Source organism: Ceratotherium simum, chromosome 1, assembly GCF_057802395.1.
Source record: "Ceratotherium simum simum isolate JZ-2026a chromosome 1, ASM5780239v1, whole genome shotgun sequence".
Lineage (NCBI taxonomy): Eukaryota > Metazoa > Chordata > Mammalia > Perissodactyla > Rhinocerotidae > Ceratotherium > Ceratotherium simum.
In genome coordinates this window covers 87344432-87363810 of record NC_141900.1, presented here as the reverse complement: position 1 = coordinate 87363810, position 19379 = coordinate 87344432, and the positions used below count along the sequence as shown (strand labels likewise).

The window sequence follows — 19379 nt, the reverse complement described above, 5'->3', positions numbered from 1 at the left end:
AAGAAAATAAATTGTTTCCCTAACAATGTTATCTGCTGATGTTCTATTTTTAAAAGATCAGAACCAGCCTAACTTTTTTTGGAGTTCTTATTTTCCACATGAACAACACTGAGGATGTCAGCAGGGAAGTACAATGCTTTGCAGAGCTCAGTTATGTAGAGCCAACAGAAGTTCCAAATTCAACCTGAGGAGTACTTTGAAAACTAATGTTTTTGATTTTCCTCCCACCACTTAATTGATAGGCATACAACCCACTCATCTTTTCCTTACCATGCTCCTATAACAATATAAATATGGCAGTAGGATAGTTTTAAAGCAAAGAATTAACAAAAATCTCTAAAGAAACAAGAAATAAAGACTTAGGTTTTAACTCCTAGATATTAGGCCTAAGCTAGATTCTGTCATAATTCTAGCACTACCTCCCATTTCTCAGGTACTAGATAATGCTATGTTCATCAATACAGTGTTACAGATTTTTTTTAAGTCTTTTTCTCTCCTATACTCCAAAAAAACTTTGGACGTGAATTGAGCCAAGTAAAATTACCTATAGAATTCAAAGTGGTTACTGTTTTGTTTGAAGTACTGACCTATACTGAACTAATAATGGAATAAGTATTCAAAGACAGAAAATGATAATGACACTGATGGGGATAATGAGAGCTACATGCATAGTAATATGAAAGTGGCTTACATTATCACTATGTGTAGTCTTCTTGTCTACAACATCATTATATGACTTTTATTGGTGCTGAGTCTAAACTTCATCTAGTAAACATCAAGATCCTATCTGTTTTATAACAAATTTGTGATTATATACAAAAGAAAATGTATTTCACTCGAATTGGAAGAAAAGCTCTAGATTTCAAATTCTTAAACTCATTAAAAAGCATTTTTAAACTTCTTCTAGGAATATAGAATAAAAAGTTTTAAAAGGGCAAGTTGCTATTATTATGATTTATGAATATTTACCATAAAACTAATTTGTTTTTCCTAATAGGTATTGCTCCATCTACTCTCTAAAGTTTTATATATTAACAATTGTGTTCTGAGATCTTAGTATTTTTTTGTTTTGTTTTGGTTTTTTGCTGAAGATTCGCCCTGAGCTAACATCTGTCACCAGTCTTCCTCTATTTTGTATGTGCGCTGCTGCCACACGGCCACTGACAAGTGGTGTGGGTTCACACCCGGGAATCGAACCTGAGCCGCCGAAGCAGAGCACGCCAAACTTAACCACTAGGCCACCAGGGCTGGCCCTGAGATCTTAGTATTTTACTCTGCACCAAACAAGAGAAAAAGATTTAAAGAATAACTTTATACCTACTGAAACAATAGTTATTTTTATTATCTGTCATAGGTATTTGTAGTGGAAATCACTAATAGACAACTCAGCATAATATGTGAAATAAACTCTAAGAACACTATTAAGCACTAATTAATTCCACCATGTATTTATCTGTGCACCAAACCTGATGATCAAACACCAATTTTGGCCCTCCATCAGCAGCAGTATCCTCACTGAGCAACATCCATGTGTTTGTGTCAATGTCATAACGATAGAAGTCACTTTTCAGAGATTTGCTGTTCCTCACAGAGGAATCCAAATAACGCCCCAATGTGTAGATTTGCCTTCTTTGAATGTCAATGCACATTTTATGACATGATCTGGCACTAGGACCATTCTGTGGAGAGGAAAAAAAAAAGGGAAAGAAAAAAATTCAAAGAATAAATAACAGAAAGTAAAATTAAATGCCATTTTTTTGTTGACTTTCATTAAAAGGTTTGCTCAGAAACTCACAGCAAGTCAAGTAATATAAGTCTAACACTAGGCTTAAATCTCTAAAGGAAAGCAAAAGAAGCAGTAGGAGATACAAATCTTACCTTAGAAATGCTTAAAATCTACCAGAAAAGATGAGATGAACTATTCTGAACCCTATGGCACTCTGTTTATAACACTTATATGGCTTCTATTACATACTCCATTGCATTTTAGTCATTTGTGCACAGGGCTTAATTCTCTAGTACATATCAATCTACTTAAAGACACTTGGTCTTTTTAAAAATATTTCTCATCAGAATTTAGCACAAAACAGGTACTTTAAGAGTAGTTCGACTTACTGAATTTCATAAGTGGAAGGAACCTTAAAAAAATCTATAGCTTAATTATCTCCTTTTAAAGATGAGGAAATATGGGTCCAAAGAGGACATGTATCCTCCTGAAAGCCAGTAAGCTAGTCACAGAAGCAGAATAAGAATCCAAGTCTTTAACTTCTTCATCCAGCCTTTACATTACATAAAACTGACTCTCCTGACTGAATAATACAACTAGGGAATAATACGAAGAACACTATATTACTGACAAAAAATTAATTAGTTGAGATCACTTGTATCACAGGATTGAATAAAAGGTAAAAGAAATATTGTAGCATAAACAAAAAATAGAGTTCATAAAAAAAAAAAGAACTTCAATTGGGCAGGACTGGATTAGCAGAAAGGGAGAAAAGAAAAAAGAACTAATATCTGTGAAATATCTCCTAAATTCTGTCTATATTATTATTATGTATGTGTATATTTCATACAATCCATATAACAATTCTATAAGGAAATATTATCACCATTTCAGAGTCACAAAACTAGGAAGTAAGATAGAAAATCTAAGCCCCAGTATAACCAGGGCCAAAAACTGTGTTCTTTCCACTATTCCAGAAGATAAGAGAAACAAAAGCAAAAATACATTTAATACAATGTGCGTGGTTATCACTGAGATGAAGAATTCCTGCTGTAGAAATAACAGAGTTGAAGTATAAGGTAAAAACAGGAAGCCTGATGAATGACTGACAGAAGAGACTGAATGCAATACTGCAAGCAATAAAGAACTACTATAACGTCTCTAGAGCAGGATATAACATAAAAAAATCAGTACTATAGGAAGAGTAATCTAGCATTATTATTTAGATTAAATGAAGGAATAAAGATATTAGGCAGGAAGAACAGTTTGACAATAGTGTTAATCCAGATATTAAGGCGATTTGAAACTGCACTTTAGTATTCATACTAATTACTATTTTAAAACTTATTATTAAAGATTTCTGTCAAGGAAAATCTTCAGCAGATAAAATGGAAATGTTATTTGAGAAAGAATTTCCTCCATAATTAATAATCTCAAAAACAAAGATGAGATACTATATAATAAATCTATGCCATATTTCCTAGTGTGTGAAATTTGAAATTTTAATAGGAAAATAACAGAACTTCTCACTTCAGCTTAATTAGCACAAGTGCTATTAAAATGACGAGCAAATTATACCCTAAATAAGAAGAAAAGCAGAAATAAAGATAACAGAAAGCAACAGAATAGAAAGACACAAAACAGAAAAAGATTAACAAAGTTGGTTCTTGGAAAGATTAATAGAATTATAAACCACTAGCAAGACTAATTTTTTAAAAAGGAAGAGAAAACACAAATTGCCAATATCAGAAACGAAAGCATGAATATCACTATCGGGTCACTGGAAGTTAAAAAGAAAATAAGGGACTATTATAAAAACAAAGGTAAAATCTGACAATGTAGGTAAAATGGACATACTGCTTGAAAAAATTTAACTTACCAAAATTGACATGAGATGAAAGAGAAAATCTAAAGTCACTAGGAACAGAAAGGTACTTCCTCAATCTGTAAAATTAATATTAATTTCACTATTATTCTCTTATAAGTGTATGTGGAATAATCCAGAGGCTACACGACTTTTGATATAGCAACAGAATGAATGCAGAAAGAGATATGAATGCAGCTGCCTTCTATTAAGCCAAACATTATCTTTAGAAAACTATAAAACAATGCTACTTGATGAATGATGGTTATCTCGAGGAACAGCGCCTATTCGATTGTTTGAGCTGCAAGCTGACCTAGCTGCTCTTTCCATGGAACACTATATTACTTGAAAGAAAACTAACCATCCAAATATAGTATAGTTATTCAGACATTACGGTTATGGCAGACGTTTTCTGAAAAATGAATGAAGTATGTCATTTTGAAGGAAAATAAGTGACAAAATTTGTTGCCAATGATAATATGCACGTTTTTAAGCAAAAATTAGAATTTTAGAAATCTTCTACCCGCTACTGTGATCTTGACACTTTTCCAATATTTAAAAGACTTTGCCAATGAAATTGACAATGATATTAACAAATGTGGGGGGTTTCGGGATACTGAGTAATAAAATATGTCAACATTTAGAAGATGTGTATAACTCAGGGAACGAATATTTTTCAAGTAACCAACACAGGGGTAAAAGAATCCGTTCAAAGAGCAAGACAGACCAATGGATTTTAATGTAATAGAATACCAAATGTTAGCTGATATGGGTTCAGAGTCTATAACGCAATTACCTTTAAGCAACAACCACTTGTCAATTCGGAATATGAGATCAAAAAAGAAAATGTGCAGGGCCAGCCCGGTGGTGCAGCGATTAAGTTCGTGCGTTCTGCTTCAGGGGCCCGGGGTTCACCAACTTGGATCCTGGGCGTGGATCTACTCACCGCTCATCAAGTCATGCTGAGACGGCATCCCACATAGGAGAACTAGAAGGACCTACAACTAGGATAAACAACTAAGTACTAGGGGCTTTGGGGAGAAAAAGAAAAAAGGAAGATTGGCAACAGATGTTAGCTCAGTGCCAATCTTCCTGAAAAAACAAAGAACACGTGCAATTATCTGAAAAGGCTATTAAAATAGTACTCTCCTTCCCAAAAACATATCTATGTGAGGTCCAATTTTCTTCACATATTTCACACAAAACAACACGTCGCAAGAGATCAAATGCAGAAGCAGATATGAGAATCTAGCTGTCTTCCACTAAGCTACACATTAAAGAGATTTATAAAAATGCAAAGCTAAAGAAAAAAACATGTTTCAAACCTAAAAAAACTTGCATATCTAAATAAAATAATTACTTTCTTTAAGAGCTGTGCTATTCTATTATCTTTCAATCTCCTAAATGTGTTATTAGACACATATTTAAGTGAATTAAACTAAATTAATTCTGCTTTTTTTAATAGTATATCATAATTTTAAAATACATGCCTTGGGCCTATCATCCAACAGTAACTTGTACTCACTGGTATAGAAAATAAACTTAGATACATGAAATACTAACTATTCAATTTTTGGAAGGAATGAGCATCTATGCTCGAGCCATATATATATTACCATTATATATATTAGCCAATATATATTACCATTCAATTCAAAGACAGAGCAACAAAAGGTTTTTAGTTATCTCTATGAAAAAAGTAATAATAGGGCCGGCCCCGTGGCTTAGCGGTTAAGTGCGGGTGCTCCACTACTGGCGGCCCGGGTTCGGATCCCGGGTGCGCACCGACACACTGCTTCTCCGGCCATGCTGAGGCCGCGTCCCACATACAGCAACTAGAAGGATGTGCAACTATGACATACAACTATCTACTGGGGCTTTGGGGAAAAAAAAGGAGGAGGATTGGCAATAGATGTTAGCTCAGAGCTGGTCTTCCTCAGCAAAAAGAGGATTAGCATGGATGTTAGCTCAGGGCTGATCATCCTCACACATACAAAAAAAAAGTAATAATAAACTATAATAAATCTGAACTCCAGTATTGGGTCGCCACTTTACTTATCCCTACTGACTTCAAAATAACAGAATCAAAGTGTTCTCATCAAAATGATCTCTATATTTTTCCAGCATTAGTTTTAAATAATTATTAATTTCATTCTAAATATTACTTATAACATATGTAAATGGTATAAAAAATAATACCCATACTGAGCTTCAGAAGTAGAACATTAATATTACCTTTGAGGTCCCCTGTAGACCACCGTCCCCCGCCCCCACTCCCACCAAAGCAGCTACTCTCCTGAATTTTGTATTTTTATCATTCCCTTGTTTTTTCCAGCATTAACTTTTCGTTTAACTTATCTCACCTATCTACTCACTAAAGAGTAAGCATACTCTTCATGCCTTAAGGAATTCAGAGTCTAGGTAGAGAAATAGGAATGTAAACCATTCATTATAGTAACCCATTCAAGGAATATAAGGGGTTAAATGAGTATACCAAAGGAAGCTTCTAATTCTGTGTGGGGAGGTCAAGAAAGGCTTCACAGAGGAAGTGAAGTCTGAAGTGAGTTTTAAAGAATAAGTAGGCATTTACTAGGTAAAAGCTGGGTGCGTAGGAGAAGACCCTCTGTTAATTCCAAACAGGGAAAACACTATTGCCAAAGGACATAACAGAGAAATTGAATAATTCCAGCAACTACAGTATGGCTGGCACACAAAGTCTGGAAATGGCTGGAAAGGTTCATAGGGACCAAATCATCATGAGAAATTTGAAGTTTTTACTCTAAGCAAAAGGAACTAAGGGAGATAAATGGCTTTATCACTATGATTATTGTTATTGTTATTCACACTTCCCCATATCTATGCCCTTTGAAAGTGCCCCTCACCATACAGTGACTCTGGACTTGGTCAAATGACTTCCTTCGGCCAATAAGATAGTAACAAATTTGGTGGAGTGCTCATGTCCACTTCATCCCCCTTGCAGCCCTGCCTCTGACATGAGAACCAGACCTACCTAGCCATGAGGAAGTTGAGCAACTACATAGAACAGAGCCAAGTAGTCTCAGCTGAAGCTACCCTAGACTAGCTGACAGCCAGCTGACTCCCGAAATATGAGTGAGCCCAGCCAAAACCCAAAGAATGGCCCAATCTGTAGACTTGTGGGCAAAATAAATGCCCATTACTACATGCCACTGAAGTTTTGTGGGTGCATGTAATGTAATAGATAGAATATAATAGATACTGAAAAGGGACTTAAGCTAACCATAGGGTTTAAGCAGGTGTCACATGGCCAAATAAGTGTGTTCAAGACTGTGCTAACGAATGGAAAATAGATCGGGGGATCAAGGACAGAGGCAAAAAAGTTGAAGAAAGAAACCATAAAGTTGGAAGCAGTGCCAAAAGGAATAGATAGTAAAAGACAGATCTGAAATGCAATATTGGATGCTAGAATTGTTGGAACTTAGGCACTAATTAGATATACTCTATAAAGAAGGGGGAGAATTTCAGGATGAATCCTAGACTTACTGCAAGAATAATTACAGATGCAATCAACCTAGATTTAAAATAGTTTAAGAGAAATGTTAGGTATTTTTTTAGATCTGTCTTTATTTTTGTTAAGGATAGAAATAATCATTTCAGAAAATGGTACTTTAATACTGAAAAGCAAAGGCCATTTTTACATACTTTCACAGGGATAATAAATAGACATCAGAACTTTAAGATATCTTTGAAAAGATAAAAACTACCCAAATGATTAATCATTGGAATACACTGAGTATGCAAGAATCTAGTTTCCTAGAATTAAAGATATTCGAGCAGATCTTTTTGAAATGGCATGCCCAGATTAAAATCAGTGGGGTCTTGAGTTAGGTCTTTTTCTCCCATTTTTCATTTGTAGCTCTTACTGTTTTGCTATAGTTTATTTTTCACTTAGTAATCTGCAACAGCTTAGATGAAGGGTACAATAAAAAATTCTATAAAGACTTGGGGAAAAAAATTAATGAATTAATATTTGCTTTATACCAGTGTTTAATAATGCACTTACTTAACTCAGAGCCATAAATCCAAGCCATCTTATTCACCATGGAAATGCCTTATGTATATATGTATCAATAGATAGACATACATATGATTATATACATACAATTTTAGCTAAAAATAAAATATATATTACTCGTGAAAACCGATACATAGTCAAATAGTGAGGGACCAAAATAGCAAGATAGTGAGAATATCAAAAGCACATTTTTCCAGAGGAAATCAAAACAAGACGAATGGTCAAAATAAGAGTAGAGTGACAGGGACATGAGGAAAAAGATAGTTACACAGTTACATTTCCAGGTTAAAACAGTTAAAAACTAAGTATTCGATATCTATTTCTACTTATCTCTATAAGATAGTTTTGTTCATGTACCAGTAGTTGAAGAACCAGGTATAGAAGCTGGAATGCAAGAGTACTTAAACAAAACTTGTTCACCACAAATTCTTCTGCTACCACTGCTGACAGACATTAGAAAAGAATACAAATCATCCCGCAAAAAAAGTGCATACCCACACCCTTATCATACTACACATGGATGAAAGGTCTGAGAACTCGCCTCTTTCTCAGTGTCTCTAGAGATACATGTCCACTGGTTGTCCTTCACGCTGTACGCCCAGAAGTCAGCAAGATCTTGTGTTCCATCCCAGCCACCAAACAAATAAACAGTCTCTACGAAAATTAGAAAACACATGTAAAACAATAAACTTAAGGACAAAATTTAAGCATAGGCATCCAGACCTAGCCAGTTGTTTCTAAGATCATTTAAGAAGATACATCTAAATAAACTTAAAAATGAAATTTTTAAACTGATAACATTCCAAAATATATACTAAACTAATATTTTCTAAACATTAGTATATGGAAAGGCTGATGCAGAACCACTATTTCAAGAGAGTTATAAAAATACAGATAACTAGAAGGTGTTCCCTAAGATTCTGATTCCATAGGTCTTCAGTGGATAAAAAGAGTATGTATTTTTAAAGTATCTGAGGTGAATCTGATGTGCAGCCAGTTTAGGAGTTTCTGTGTTAGGCCACAAAAAGTTTATATTTACCACCTTCTTAACAATGCAGCTACTGACTGTAAAAAAATAGAAATCCCAAAGAAACATATGGTATAAAATATAAAGACATCTAGCTATTTCTGAAAAAACTTCACATTAAAATTGCCTTCTATTGCAAAACCAAAAACAATGGAAACCAAAAACAATAGTTAAAACTAACTGTGAGTTGGGCTGGCCCTGTGGCTTAGCGGTTAAGTGCGCGCGCTCCGCTACTGGCGGCCCGGGTTCGGATCCCGGGCGCGCACCGACGCACTGCTTCTCCGGCCATGCTGAGGCCGTGTCCCACATACAGCAACTAGAAGGATGTGCAACTGTGACATACAACTATCTACTGGAGGGTTTTGGGGGAAAAAAGGAGGAGGATTGGCAATAGATGTTAGCTCAGAGCCGGTCTTCCTCAGCAAAAGAAAGAGGAGGATTAGCACGGATGTTAGCTCAGGGTTGATCTCCCTCACAAAAAAAAAAAAAACCTAACTGTGAGTTAAAGTTAGATAGCTTAAGAATAAAGTGATGCATAGCCTTGGTATTCCTATGGAAACAGGGGGAAATTTTTCCAAATATACTGTGGTAGGTTTAACTCCTCTGAAATCAACCGTTAAGTAGTTAATTTTTCTTTCTAGGTATCTTGACAATTTGGTTTCTTCTAACTGTCAAATGTCTATTATATCCAGGGACTTTATCACTGTGACAAAACTGATTTATTGCTCAGTGAATAGTGAAAATCTTTATACATAACACTGTGTATCATCCATCCTTCTTTGTACTATAATAATAGTGCCTTTCCTTTCTTCAAATATTTCCCCCTTTATATATGTCTTATGTCTACCTGGTTACACAAACCCACCAATTATTTTTTAAAAAGTTAAATAAGACATTACAGGAAAACTATAAAGCCTTCTACTCTCTAACTGACATGGCTATAGAAGTGGAGACTGTCATCTAAGTTATATTCCACCATGAAGGGTTACAATTCAAAGTGCACTTGGAAATACAGTAACACTGTTTAATAAAATTCTTGCCATTCATAGAGTTGGGCTATCTTCTAAGAAATTTTTGTCCCATTTTCATATAATTTCAAACTCTAAGTGAAATGTCCCATTCTATGCCCCAAGAACCTAGGGAAATCAAAACAATGCTTCTAGATAGGAACAGAATTGAGTTCTAGTGCTAACTGGGTAATGAAGTACAGGTCACAACCTCCCTGGGTCTTCGTTTTTTCATCTACAAAATTCTCAGTGTTGTGATGAAGTTCTTCAAACATAAGTTACATGAAATCATTCTGTCAAGCATGAAAGCATTTGTACCACTAAAACATGTACAAAATAAAAAATACTTCGTAGTTACTGAGTACCACAAATGCAATAAAAAAGTATTACTGTATCTAATTCCATGTCTAACTCCACACCTAGAAGACTTTTGCTCTGTACAAATGTGAAATGATGGCAATTATTTTAAACTATTAAAAAACTGTCATATTTCAGAACTATAAAACAATCCATTATCATTAGTTAAATAATATTCTGTTTCCCAAATGGCACACAGTAACGCCCAGATACTTAGAATTTTACAGGAAAAAAAAATTTAAAGAATTTACATCCGGCTTAAAAATTATTTGCCAAGGCCTCACTATAAAGGCAATTAACCCAATTAAATTCTGAAGCCTGGAGAGGGAAGGGGTATATAACTAAAATAGCAATAGCAATCGACCTTTTGTTTTATAGTGTTTCTGGGTACCCTCTGGATAAGGTTACCCTGGTTCATTAACTTTAATAACCCTTCCTCTTGGGCTCTGGGTTCTCAATGTTCTTTCTGAAAAGCAGGTCTCTTTGTACGCATAAATTCTCACAGCAAAGAAAACCCACATTTCCACAACAGCCTCATTGATAGCTGAGCAAAATAAAATCTGGCACAGAGCAAGCATCCCAATGGAATTAACCCAAGATGTCACTCTTGTTCGTGAACGCTTTGTGGTCCTAGTTGAAGTTTAATAGTAAAACTGAATGAACTGGATAGAAACAAGACCTTCTGACATACCTGAACAAAATACCTAATAAAATTTTAATTAAATCATATAATCATTTAAGTCATTCAGAGATGAAATATTATCTAGAAACAAACACCAGCAAAAGTATTTAATGCATAAGGGATATCAAAAACTTTTAAAGATTATAAAAACAATTGGAGAGAACTGTAGTGAGAAGTAAGAAAGTAGAAAAAAGAAAATATTTGCAACAGGGTAATAGCTTGGTTTACTGGATGTCCATTCTCACGCTTATGTGTTATATATATTATATTACATATATTATATACTATTTATATTATATTATGTTATATATTATATTTATATATATATATATATATATATATATATATATATATATTCATGTACATCCCTGGGGCAGTACAATCCTCCCCGAGCAGGAGCCCTTTCTCTATATTTTTTTCTTAAAGGAGCACAGACTATAGAGGCTCTCCTTTTCTCCCAGCACTTAGAAGAACGTTCAACCAATATTTTTTGAGTACTAATCATAATTGGCAAGGCAATTTAGAGAATAAAAAGAAAAAACATAGTCCCTATCCTCAAGGAGCTTACAATCTAGTCAAGAATACAAAAAAATACATAAATCACCATAATGCAGGGCAGACTAAGTGCCATAAGAAAGATAAAAAAGCACCATAAGGGTTCAAAAGAGGGAAGAGAGTATACCTGGTTGAGGGGACTCAGGAAAAGTTTCACAGTGACAGTGGTATTTGGCCTATGTATCAGAAGGCAGCTTTGATGGCAGAACGGGGGACAAAGAGGACACTTCAAGCAGAGTAAAAAGTATAACAAAGGTATAGGGACAGAAAAACACACAAAAAGTGTTTTAAAAGGCATGGACTCTAAAGTCAGGCAGATCTCGGTTTCTTCATCTTCCATCGTTTTCTTCATCTCTAATATGGCACACAGTATCTATCAGATAAAGCTACTGTGAGAATTAAATAACGCATGCAAAGTAGTGAAAACTGTGTGATGAATAAATGCACTGTTCAATTTAAAAGAAGAACACAAGGAGCCGGCCCAGTGGCATAGTGGTTAAGTTCACACGCTCCGCTTTGGTGGCCTGGGGTTTGTGGGTTTGGCTCCCGGGTGTGGACCTAGGCACCGCTCGTCAAGCCATGCTGTGGCAGGCATCTCACATAAAGCGGAGGAAGATGGGCACAGATGTTAGCTCAGGGCTAATCTTCCTCAGCAAAAAGGAGGAGGATTGGCAACAGATGTTAGCTCAGGACTAATCTTCCCCACCAAAAAAATTTTTAAAAAAAAGAAGAACACAAAAGGTAGTAGGTGGAGATGAGGTTAAAAGACAAGTAGTGGCCAGATCATGGAAGGGGTTAAATGACAATATAAAGGCTTTGAACTCGACTGCACAGACAGTGGAGTAGCTACAGAAGATCTCAAGCAGAGATGTGACATGGTCAGATCTGAGCTTGCAGCATACAGGACTGACTGAAAAGGAAGAGCCAGGGAAAGAGAGGGAATGGAAGTATAGTGACCAATAACAGCCTATGTTCAAAATGTCAAACCAATTTCATTCTAAGAGACTAAATGAATCAATCACCAACTAATCAATCAGTCATTATTCAGGCCACAAAAACTAAAATTCAACCATCTTCTTTGGTACAGGTCTTTTTGGTACCAGTATTAAATAAACCCTACAGCTACTTACTACCACTAGTACTAATCTACACATCTTATATACACTAAAAATAAGGCAGAAATGTTAACACATCGGTGTCTTCACACCATTTTGCACAAAGAAGGAGGCTTTTTATTTTATATGCCCAACTACAATATCTATGCTTCTACTCGGATTCTTCTACTCAGATTCTTAGGGGTAAATCAGGCTGTGCTGACTGCATAATCCTCCACAAGATGGCACACTATTTTCCTAATTAAATCCATTTTTTATGCTTTGAAACAGTATAGAATGCATATACTACGCACTGACACAGTGTGGGCCCAATCTTAGATAAAATTTTTGTGTCAAAAGGAAGAGGCAGGAGAAGGGTTAACAGGCTAGTGAAAGACGTTATTTTAATTATTACGACACAGAAAGAAAAACAAATGAAATGAAAAATAAAGTTTTAAAAAACACAAATTTCTGTTCAAAATAAAAATGAAACTCTGTCAGGACATTTAGTTTAAGCATTTAATCCTTCTGAAAGTGCAGTTAGTAAGATCTTTAACTGACACGAGAATTTTTAAAGAGACAGACAAATTAGAAAGGGAAAGATATTTTATACGTTCTTTAATCTTACCTTTAGCCATTCCCTTGAATGTTCATGACGTAGCAGATTATCAATTGGATTCATCCGCCTCCCTTTTTAAATAGAGGTATATTCCTACATAAAGCTATGATTACAAAACTATCTAGAGACTGATCTTTTGGGTGAATTCAACATATAGTTACCTTCCCCACTAAAAGGTTGTATTTTCTGCCTATGACAATATACTTTGTATTCTTAATTAGGGCTGTATTTCACAATTTCTTTCTAATAACTGTATGAAAGAAAAAGATTCATGTCATATGTAGCTACAGAAATATAGCCATATGAATATATTTGTAATTAACAATCAAAACTCATGTTTACCTATTTCTTTCAAAAGTTTCTTTAAGGACTATCAAGGAAAACTAATTAATTATGTGGTACCATATGTAAAAAAAAAAAAAAAAATGAGAGCACTTGCGTATAATTGGCATAGAATAGTCAAAGGTTCAGATTTCCATAGAAGGGCTCTTCCAAGTGACAAGCAACACTCTTCAACTGCTTTTGTAGATACCAAATACTGGCATTTTGCCTGAGTCTTACTACCTATTCTGATTGAGAAAGGGAAAAAGGCTGGTACTGTAGGTTCTCAAAATTCAATGAAGAGTTACCCAACAAAAAACTGCCTGGTACAGTGGACATTTAAATTTTCATCTGAACAGACTTCCACATCGAAACAAAATAGACATGCCTTTTTTCTCTTTCTATTCACCTTACTTTACCCAGAGCTGAAACCCAATTCAGAGTTGAAGAATCTAAGTGGAGAGGTGCCAGGTACAGGGATTATAATCAATAAAACTGACACACATTCAGTGGGACAACATACTACATTCCTTCTCCACCATGAATGATAGAATTCACTTAAGATGGAAGAAAGCTTTGAAAATTAAATAGTAAAATTTATGCCATCATGCACTTTTTTTTAATGGTCACTCCATCTTTAGAGCTGTGGCAAAACGAAAAAAAATTAAAGACTGAAAAAAGAAAATAAAATTTAGGTATTATTAAATTTTTAACACTTAAGAACAAGATACATGAAACAGAGGGAAGCCATAATTGCTTTGAAATATAAGCCACTCTAAAGAAACTGAAATGAACTTCTTGAAATTTTACTCCAGTGAAGATGTTCTTAATTTTTTGAGTTGAGTCCCTTTGATGATGTGAACTCATTGATTCTCTTTCCAGAAAAATGTACATACAGACAAAATTTTGTATATAACTTCAATAGATTAAGAGCCCTTGCTCTGGAAACCTTCAAAATGCATACTTAAAATAATAACTGGGCTTCTCCAAACTATATTTCAGTACTTAGGCATCAGCTTTATAAAGATGAAACTTCCAGGTTCTTCAAACTCTACTAAACCTACCTAATGTTTATCAATAAAATTCTTAAATGGGTTTTAAATTTTTTTTCTAAAAATCTTAGAAGTATATTTATGGTTTCCCTTCCTTTCTAAAATATCAATTAGGACAATATACATAAATATACTGAAATAACATTGGTTAGTTAGAATGTGGGATTATGGATGAGTTATTTTTTCCCTCAACACTACTTTTCAAGTTGTTTTAAATTATTTTTCAAAAATTTTTAAATTGTTTTAAAATATTTCCACTGTGAGATTCTGTCAAAAACATACACACACACAAAAACAAGGTCTCTAGACATACAAAAAATTCTCTCAGCAGATCAGTATATATTGTATATTAATATGTTGCATATAAAAATAAATATATAAATAATATATACTTAATATATAAATTCATTATTTCATTTAACTCTCACAATAACTTCTTATTCTCATTTTTATCATTATAACTCATTCAAGATTAAACAAAAAGTCAGTGGTAAAGTCAGGATTCAAACTCAGGGATGTCTAATACACACATGTCTAACATCCCCGCTTCCCATAAACACAACTCCCAACCACTATATGTGGTTGTTATATCAGTAAGACTGCACTAGAAAAGGTTCTTTCAAAGATTTATGATAAATACAATCTCTTTGAAGATGATTAAGATCAACCCAATGGTAGCAGTTATAAGAAGGCTCTGGTACATAAATGATGAGATAAATACTTGAAGTATATGAAAGCACCTTTGTAAATTATGCTATTGACAGTTTTATAATAGAAATAGAAAGATTTCTAGAGAAAAAATTCCAAGGATATCCCAGATTCTGCTCTTGTACCCAAATTAAATTCAAAAAGCACCAAATGTTACCCTAAAGAATGCAAAGCTCAATATAACGTTTAATTTTTCTACCTAGATCCCAAGGTAATGATAACTACAGCTTTAAGGAAGCATAGTCTATATACTAGAAAAGAGAAAGCAGAATCATCAGAAAATTTACATCTATTAGAATATAACCAACAACATAAATTCACCCCAGAAAAAATATTAGAATAAATGACATCATGACATAATCCATTCACCAAGGTTCACAGAAATATTAGAGTGCAGTCTCCAATTAAATATTTTTCTTTCCATTTGGAGAAAAATGGATTTTAAAATTTTGATTAAATTCAACAAATATTTAGTGCACATCTACTCCCTACCAGACTCTGTGGCTATAAAAATAAATAAGGCAAGATCCTTATCCTTCCCCCCTCAGTAAGACACTAGGGGTGGGGGGCGGGGAGGGGGAATCTAATAGCAATGGGATACATAACACCTATACAAGCATGGAAATCTTCATAGTAAAAACAGTATGAATAAAGTGCTACATAAATATAGAGAGGGAAATGATTATTCTGCCTGCATCTGGCTCTTGAACCCCAAACTAATATATCCAACTGCTTACTTGACATATCTGCTTGGAGGCCTAATTGGCATCTCAAACTTAATCTATCTTAAAATCGAGCTGCTGAACAACCCACCATATTTGATCTTCTTGTTTTACCAATCTTAGGGAATGGGTACACTATTTTTCCAATTGCCCAGGTCAAAACCCTGAGTCATCCTTCACTCCTTTCTCTCATACCTCACATCCAATCTGTCAACAAATCTGATCAACTCTATACGACACCTTTAAAAAACATCCAAAATCTGACCAATTCTCCACACTATCTATTACCACTCTAGTATAAACCAATGCTATATCATCACTTCTCTGGTAACTGCTTCCTAAAAGGTCTCTCTACTTCTGCCCTTCACCCAGTTTGTTCTGTTGAAATGCAAAGCCAGTTCACAGCACGTCTCAAAATCCAACAATGTTTTCCCATCTCACTCTGAATAAAGGCTAAAGTTCTTACAAAGGCCTAAAAGACTCAACACAATCTGGCCCCTCACTACCTCTCTGACTTGATCACCTACTATTCTCTTCCTCACACACCTCAGATTTAGCAATAAATAATCTGGAAAAAAGCTAAGACTAGGAGAAAGGTGGGCAACAGTTTACTTTTTAACACTATTTCAATAATGAATACTACCTATGCAGAGTAAAGAATTTTATGTGAAATTTTATTTGAATACCTAGTTCAGCAGTATTTACCACTGAATGTCAAAAATTAATAGAGGTACTTAACCCTTTAAAAAAATATGGTAATGGGGGCTGGCCCGTGGCCTAGTGGTTAAGTTCAGTGCGCTCCACTTTGGTGACCTGGTTCAGTTCCCAGGCACAGACCTACACCACTTGTTGGCGGCCATGCTGTGGTAGCGACCCACATATAAAATAGAGGAAGACAGCACAGATGTTAGCTCAGGGTGAATCTTCCTCAGCCAAAAAAAAAAAAAAAAAAGAAAGAAAGAAAAAGGTAAGGAATCTTCCCAGCAAACTCCACAAAGGCAGACAAACAAAAATATTGCACAACATTTCAAGAGTATCACGGGCCCTCTGAAAGCCCATTCATGAAGTCTCATCTAAGAAAATATGGAAATACCAAAAGGATAGAAAATGGTGACAAAGGGAATATAGACAGCAATGGTTAGCAGAAATGAAAGATTTGGAATGGCACAGTGTAAAATTTACTAGACGTTTTGTTTTGTTTTGTTTGTGAGGAAGAGCAGCCCTGAGCTAACATTCATGCCAATCCTCCTCTTTTTTTGCTGAGGAAGACTGGCCCTGGGCTCACATCTGTGCCCATCTTCCTCCACTTTACATGGGAACGACGCCACAGCATGGCCTGACAAGCGGTGTGTTGGTGCGCGCCCAGGATCCGAACCTGGGCCACCAACAGTGGAGCACGCGCACTTAACTGCTACACCATGGGGCCAGCCCCCTAAAATTTACTAGGCTTTTGAATAGTGTTTTTTTAATTTCTTTTGTTTTTTCTTGATCATAGCAGATTCCTGGATTACCCACTCTCACAACCAGACACCTGTTTAAACTTAACCTAAATCACAATTTCAGAGTCTTGTGAAAGTTCAAAGCTTTTACTACGACCTGTCCTACAGCATCTTTCCTTACATTTCTCTCTGCTTCCAGAAACCTGAATCCCCAAAAGCAGCACTCCTGCCCTACCCCAAACCTAACTACATCAACAGTTCATACTGGTGATATATATATCAACTCCCAACTCGATTTTACTAGAGAAAACTTCTAAGATTTTGGTGAGGGAAAGAGAGTCATGTCACCAAGTGTGGCATTCTGCCATTTGTTGGCTCCAACACAAGATCTCTTTATGTTTCTCATTCCCTTTCTCTGGTCCTAACAAGTAAGTTCTTCAACTTGGTATTACAAAGAATAGTTCCTTCTACAATCAGGTCTCCTCAGCATTCTACTCTGTACCCTAAAGCATCTTCCCAAATAAATACAGTTCTCTTCCTAAAAGGAATGCTGGTGAATAAAATTTTCTCAAAATTATATACATATTAATCATAAAAAATTTTAATACATTTTAGAGAAGAAAATTGAAAACCACTGGTAGTTGTAACACCTAGACATAACGAATGTCAATATTTTAGTATGTTTTCTTCTAGTTTTCCCCTCTATGGTCAACAATAAATTTTAAAAGAATCATCACTTCTAACCCAATTCGCATTTCAAGATATCAAAATGGAGATGAGAGGTCTCAAGTAACATCTTCTTTGAAACATATTGTTTAAACTTTTTTAAAAAGCAAAAGGAAAAATTCCACACTAACATGTTTTATACGCCATCCCTATTACTCACACAAAGGATCACCTGAATCTGTTAAACCCTTTCAACCTCAACACTCATGTATAGTCACTACTGTTTCCACACTGTAAGCGATAATGGTAACATATTGATCATCAAGCCATTTGAGTTATGGGCAACTTTATATTAATTGGCCACCCATGATTATTTACTTATACTAGACTTTATGTTTTTGGTTCCTTTTAAAGGCTGAAAGTCTAGTTTGACCATCACCCATAGGCCTAAATAAAGCTTGACCCAGCATTCAGCAAGTTTAAAAAAAAAGCACTGAAACAGATACAAAAATGGCTCCAAATAAAAATCCTTCTACTGATAGGATAAGTCCCTAAATTTTCTATGGTAGAAATATTTGCTTAAAAATATATTTCCAAAGTACTTCTATTACTTTTTATAAACTAGTGCCAATACTAGAAGTATGGATACAGGTCAATTTTTCTTTGTAGACCTTTGTTAACCTATACAAATCCTCAAAAGGTATCAAAAAGAGACTTTTCCTTTAAAGATCCCATCTAGAGTAACATCTCATAACTATAATAGTCATTCGTAGTATGCTTTCTTATAATTATTGTTTCTAAAGCACATCAAGTAAATATTCATTCTTTTCCACTCTTTGAAATATTTTTTTAAAGAGAGTGGGGATAAGGACCTTGACCACCAAGAGTCTGCTGAAATCTTACCCTTAGTGCATAAGACAAAGATATCACAGAAAAATATTTGGACTTTTATCACTCTACTGTAATGACTTTTATCACTCTACTGTAATTATTTCACTTCAAGGATCTCTTGACCTGAAAAGTTAGCTTTTAATCCTCAACGACTCTGCTCACACTATTCTGTCAGGACATTTGCCTATCATTTGAATCTCTTTACTTTCCATTTTCAAATCTCATGGATTATTTTTTTAAAAAGAGGAAAATTATTTTCTCTTCTTTTACACACGTACTTTACCTATTGCATATGGCCTAGCTCCCATAATAATCAACACAGTAAGCACTATGAAAACTCCTTCTGCTCTCTGATGAGGTGAGCATTAAAGGTTAAAGTAAACCATATTACTTTCACATTTAGGGAAAGCAGCATTTTGTTTCAAAAATGAAAGAAGCTTTTCAAGTAAACACTCTTCTTTAGTATATTACTAGCAAATTTTTAAAAAAGCATTTAAGAATATTTTCAGTATGACTGAAAAAGAAAAGCATTACAAATTCCACTGTATGTTCAAAAAGAGGGAAAAAGCTACTGTAGACAATCTAAACACAAATT

At 34.8% G+C, this 19379-nt stretch overlaps 1 protein-coding gene across 6 annotated transcripts in view; it reads right to left on the bottom strand.

The window, feature by feature from the left end:
* The window catches only part of MKLN1 (muskelin 1), a 311196-nt gene that overhangs the window by 54428 nt on the left and 237389 nt on the right, over nucleotides 1-19379 (bottom strand). For all 6 annotated transcript variants that reach the window (XM_087430799.1, XM_004430757.3, XM_004430756.3 and 3 more), the window contains 2 exons: nucleotides 8186-8298; nucleotides 1467-1679 (listed from right to left, as the gene is read on the bottom strand). In XM_087430799.1, the coding sequence (XP_087286925.1) occupies nucleotides 1467-1679; nucleotides 8186-8298 (326 nt within the window). The remainder of the gene's footprint in view (nucleotides 1-1466; nucleotides 1680-8185; nucleotides 8299-19379) is intronic.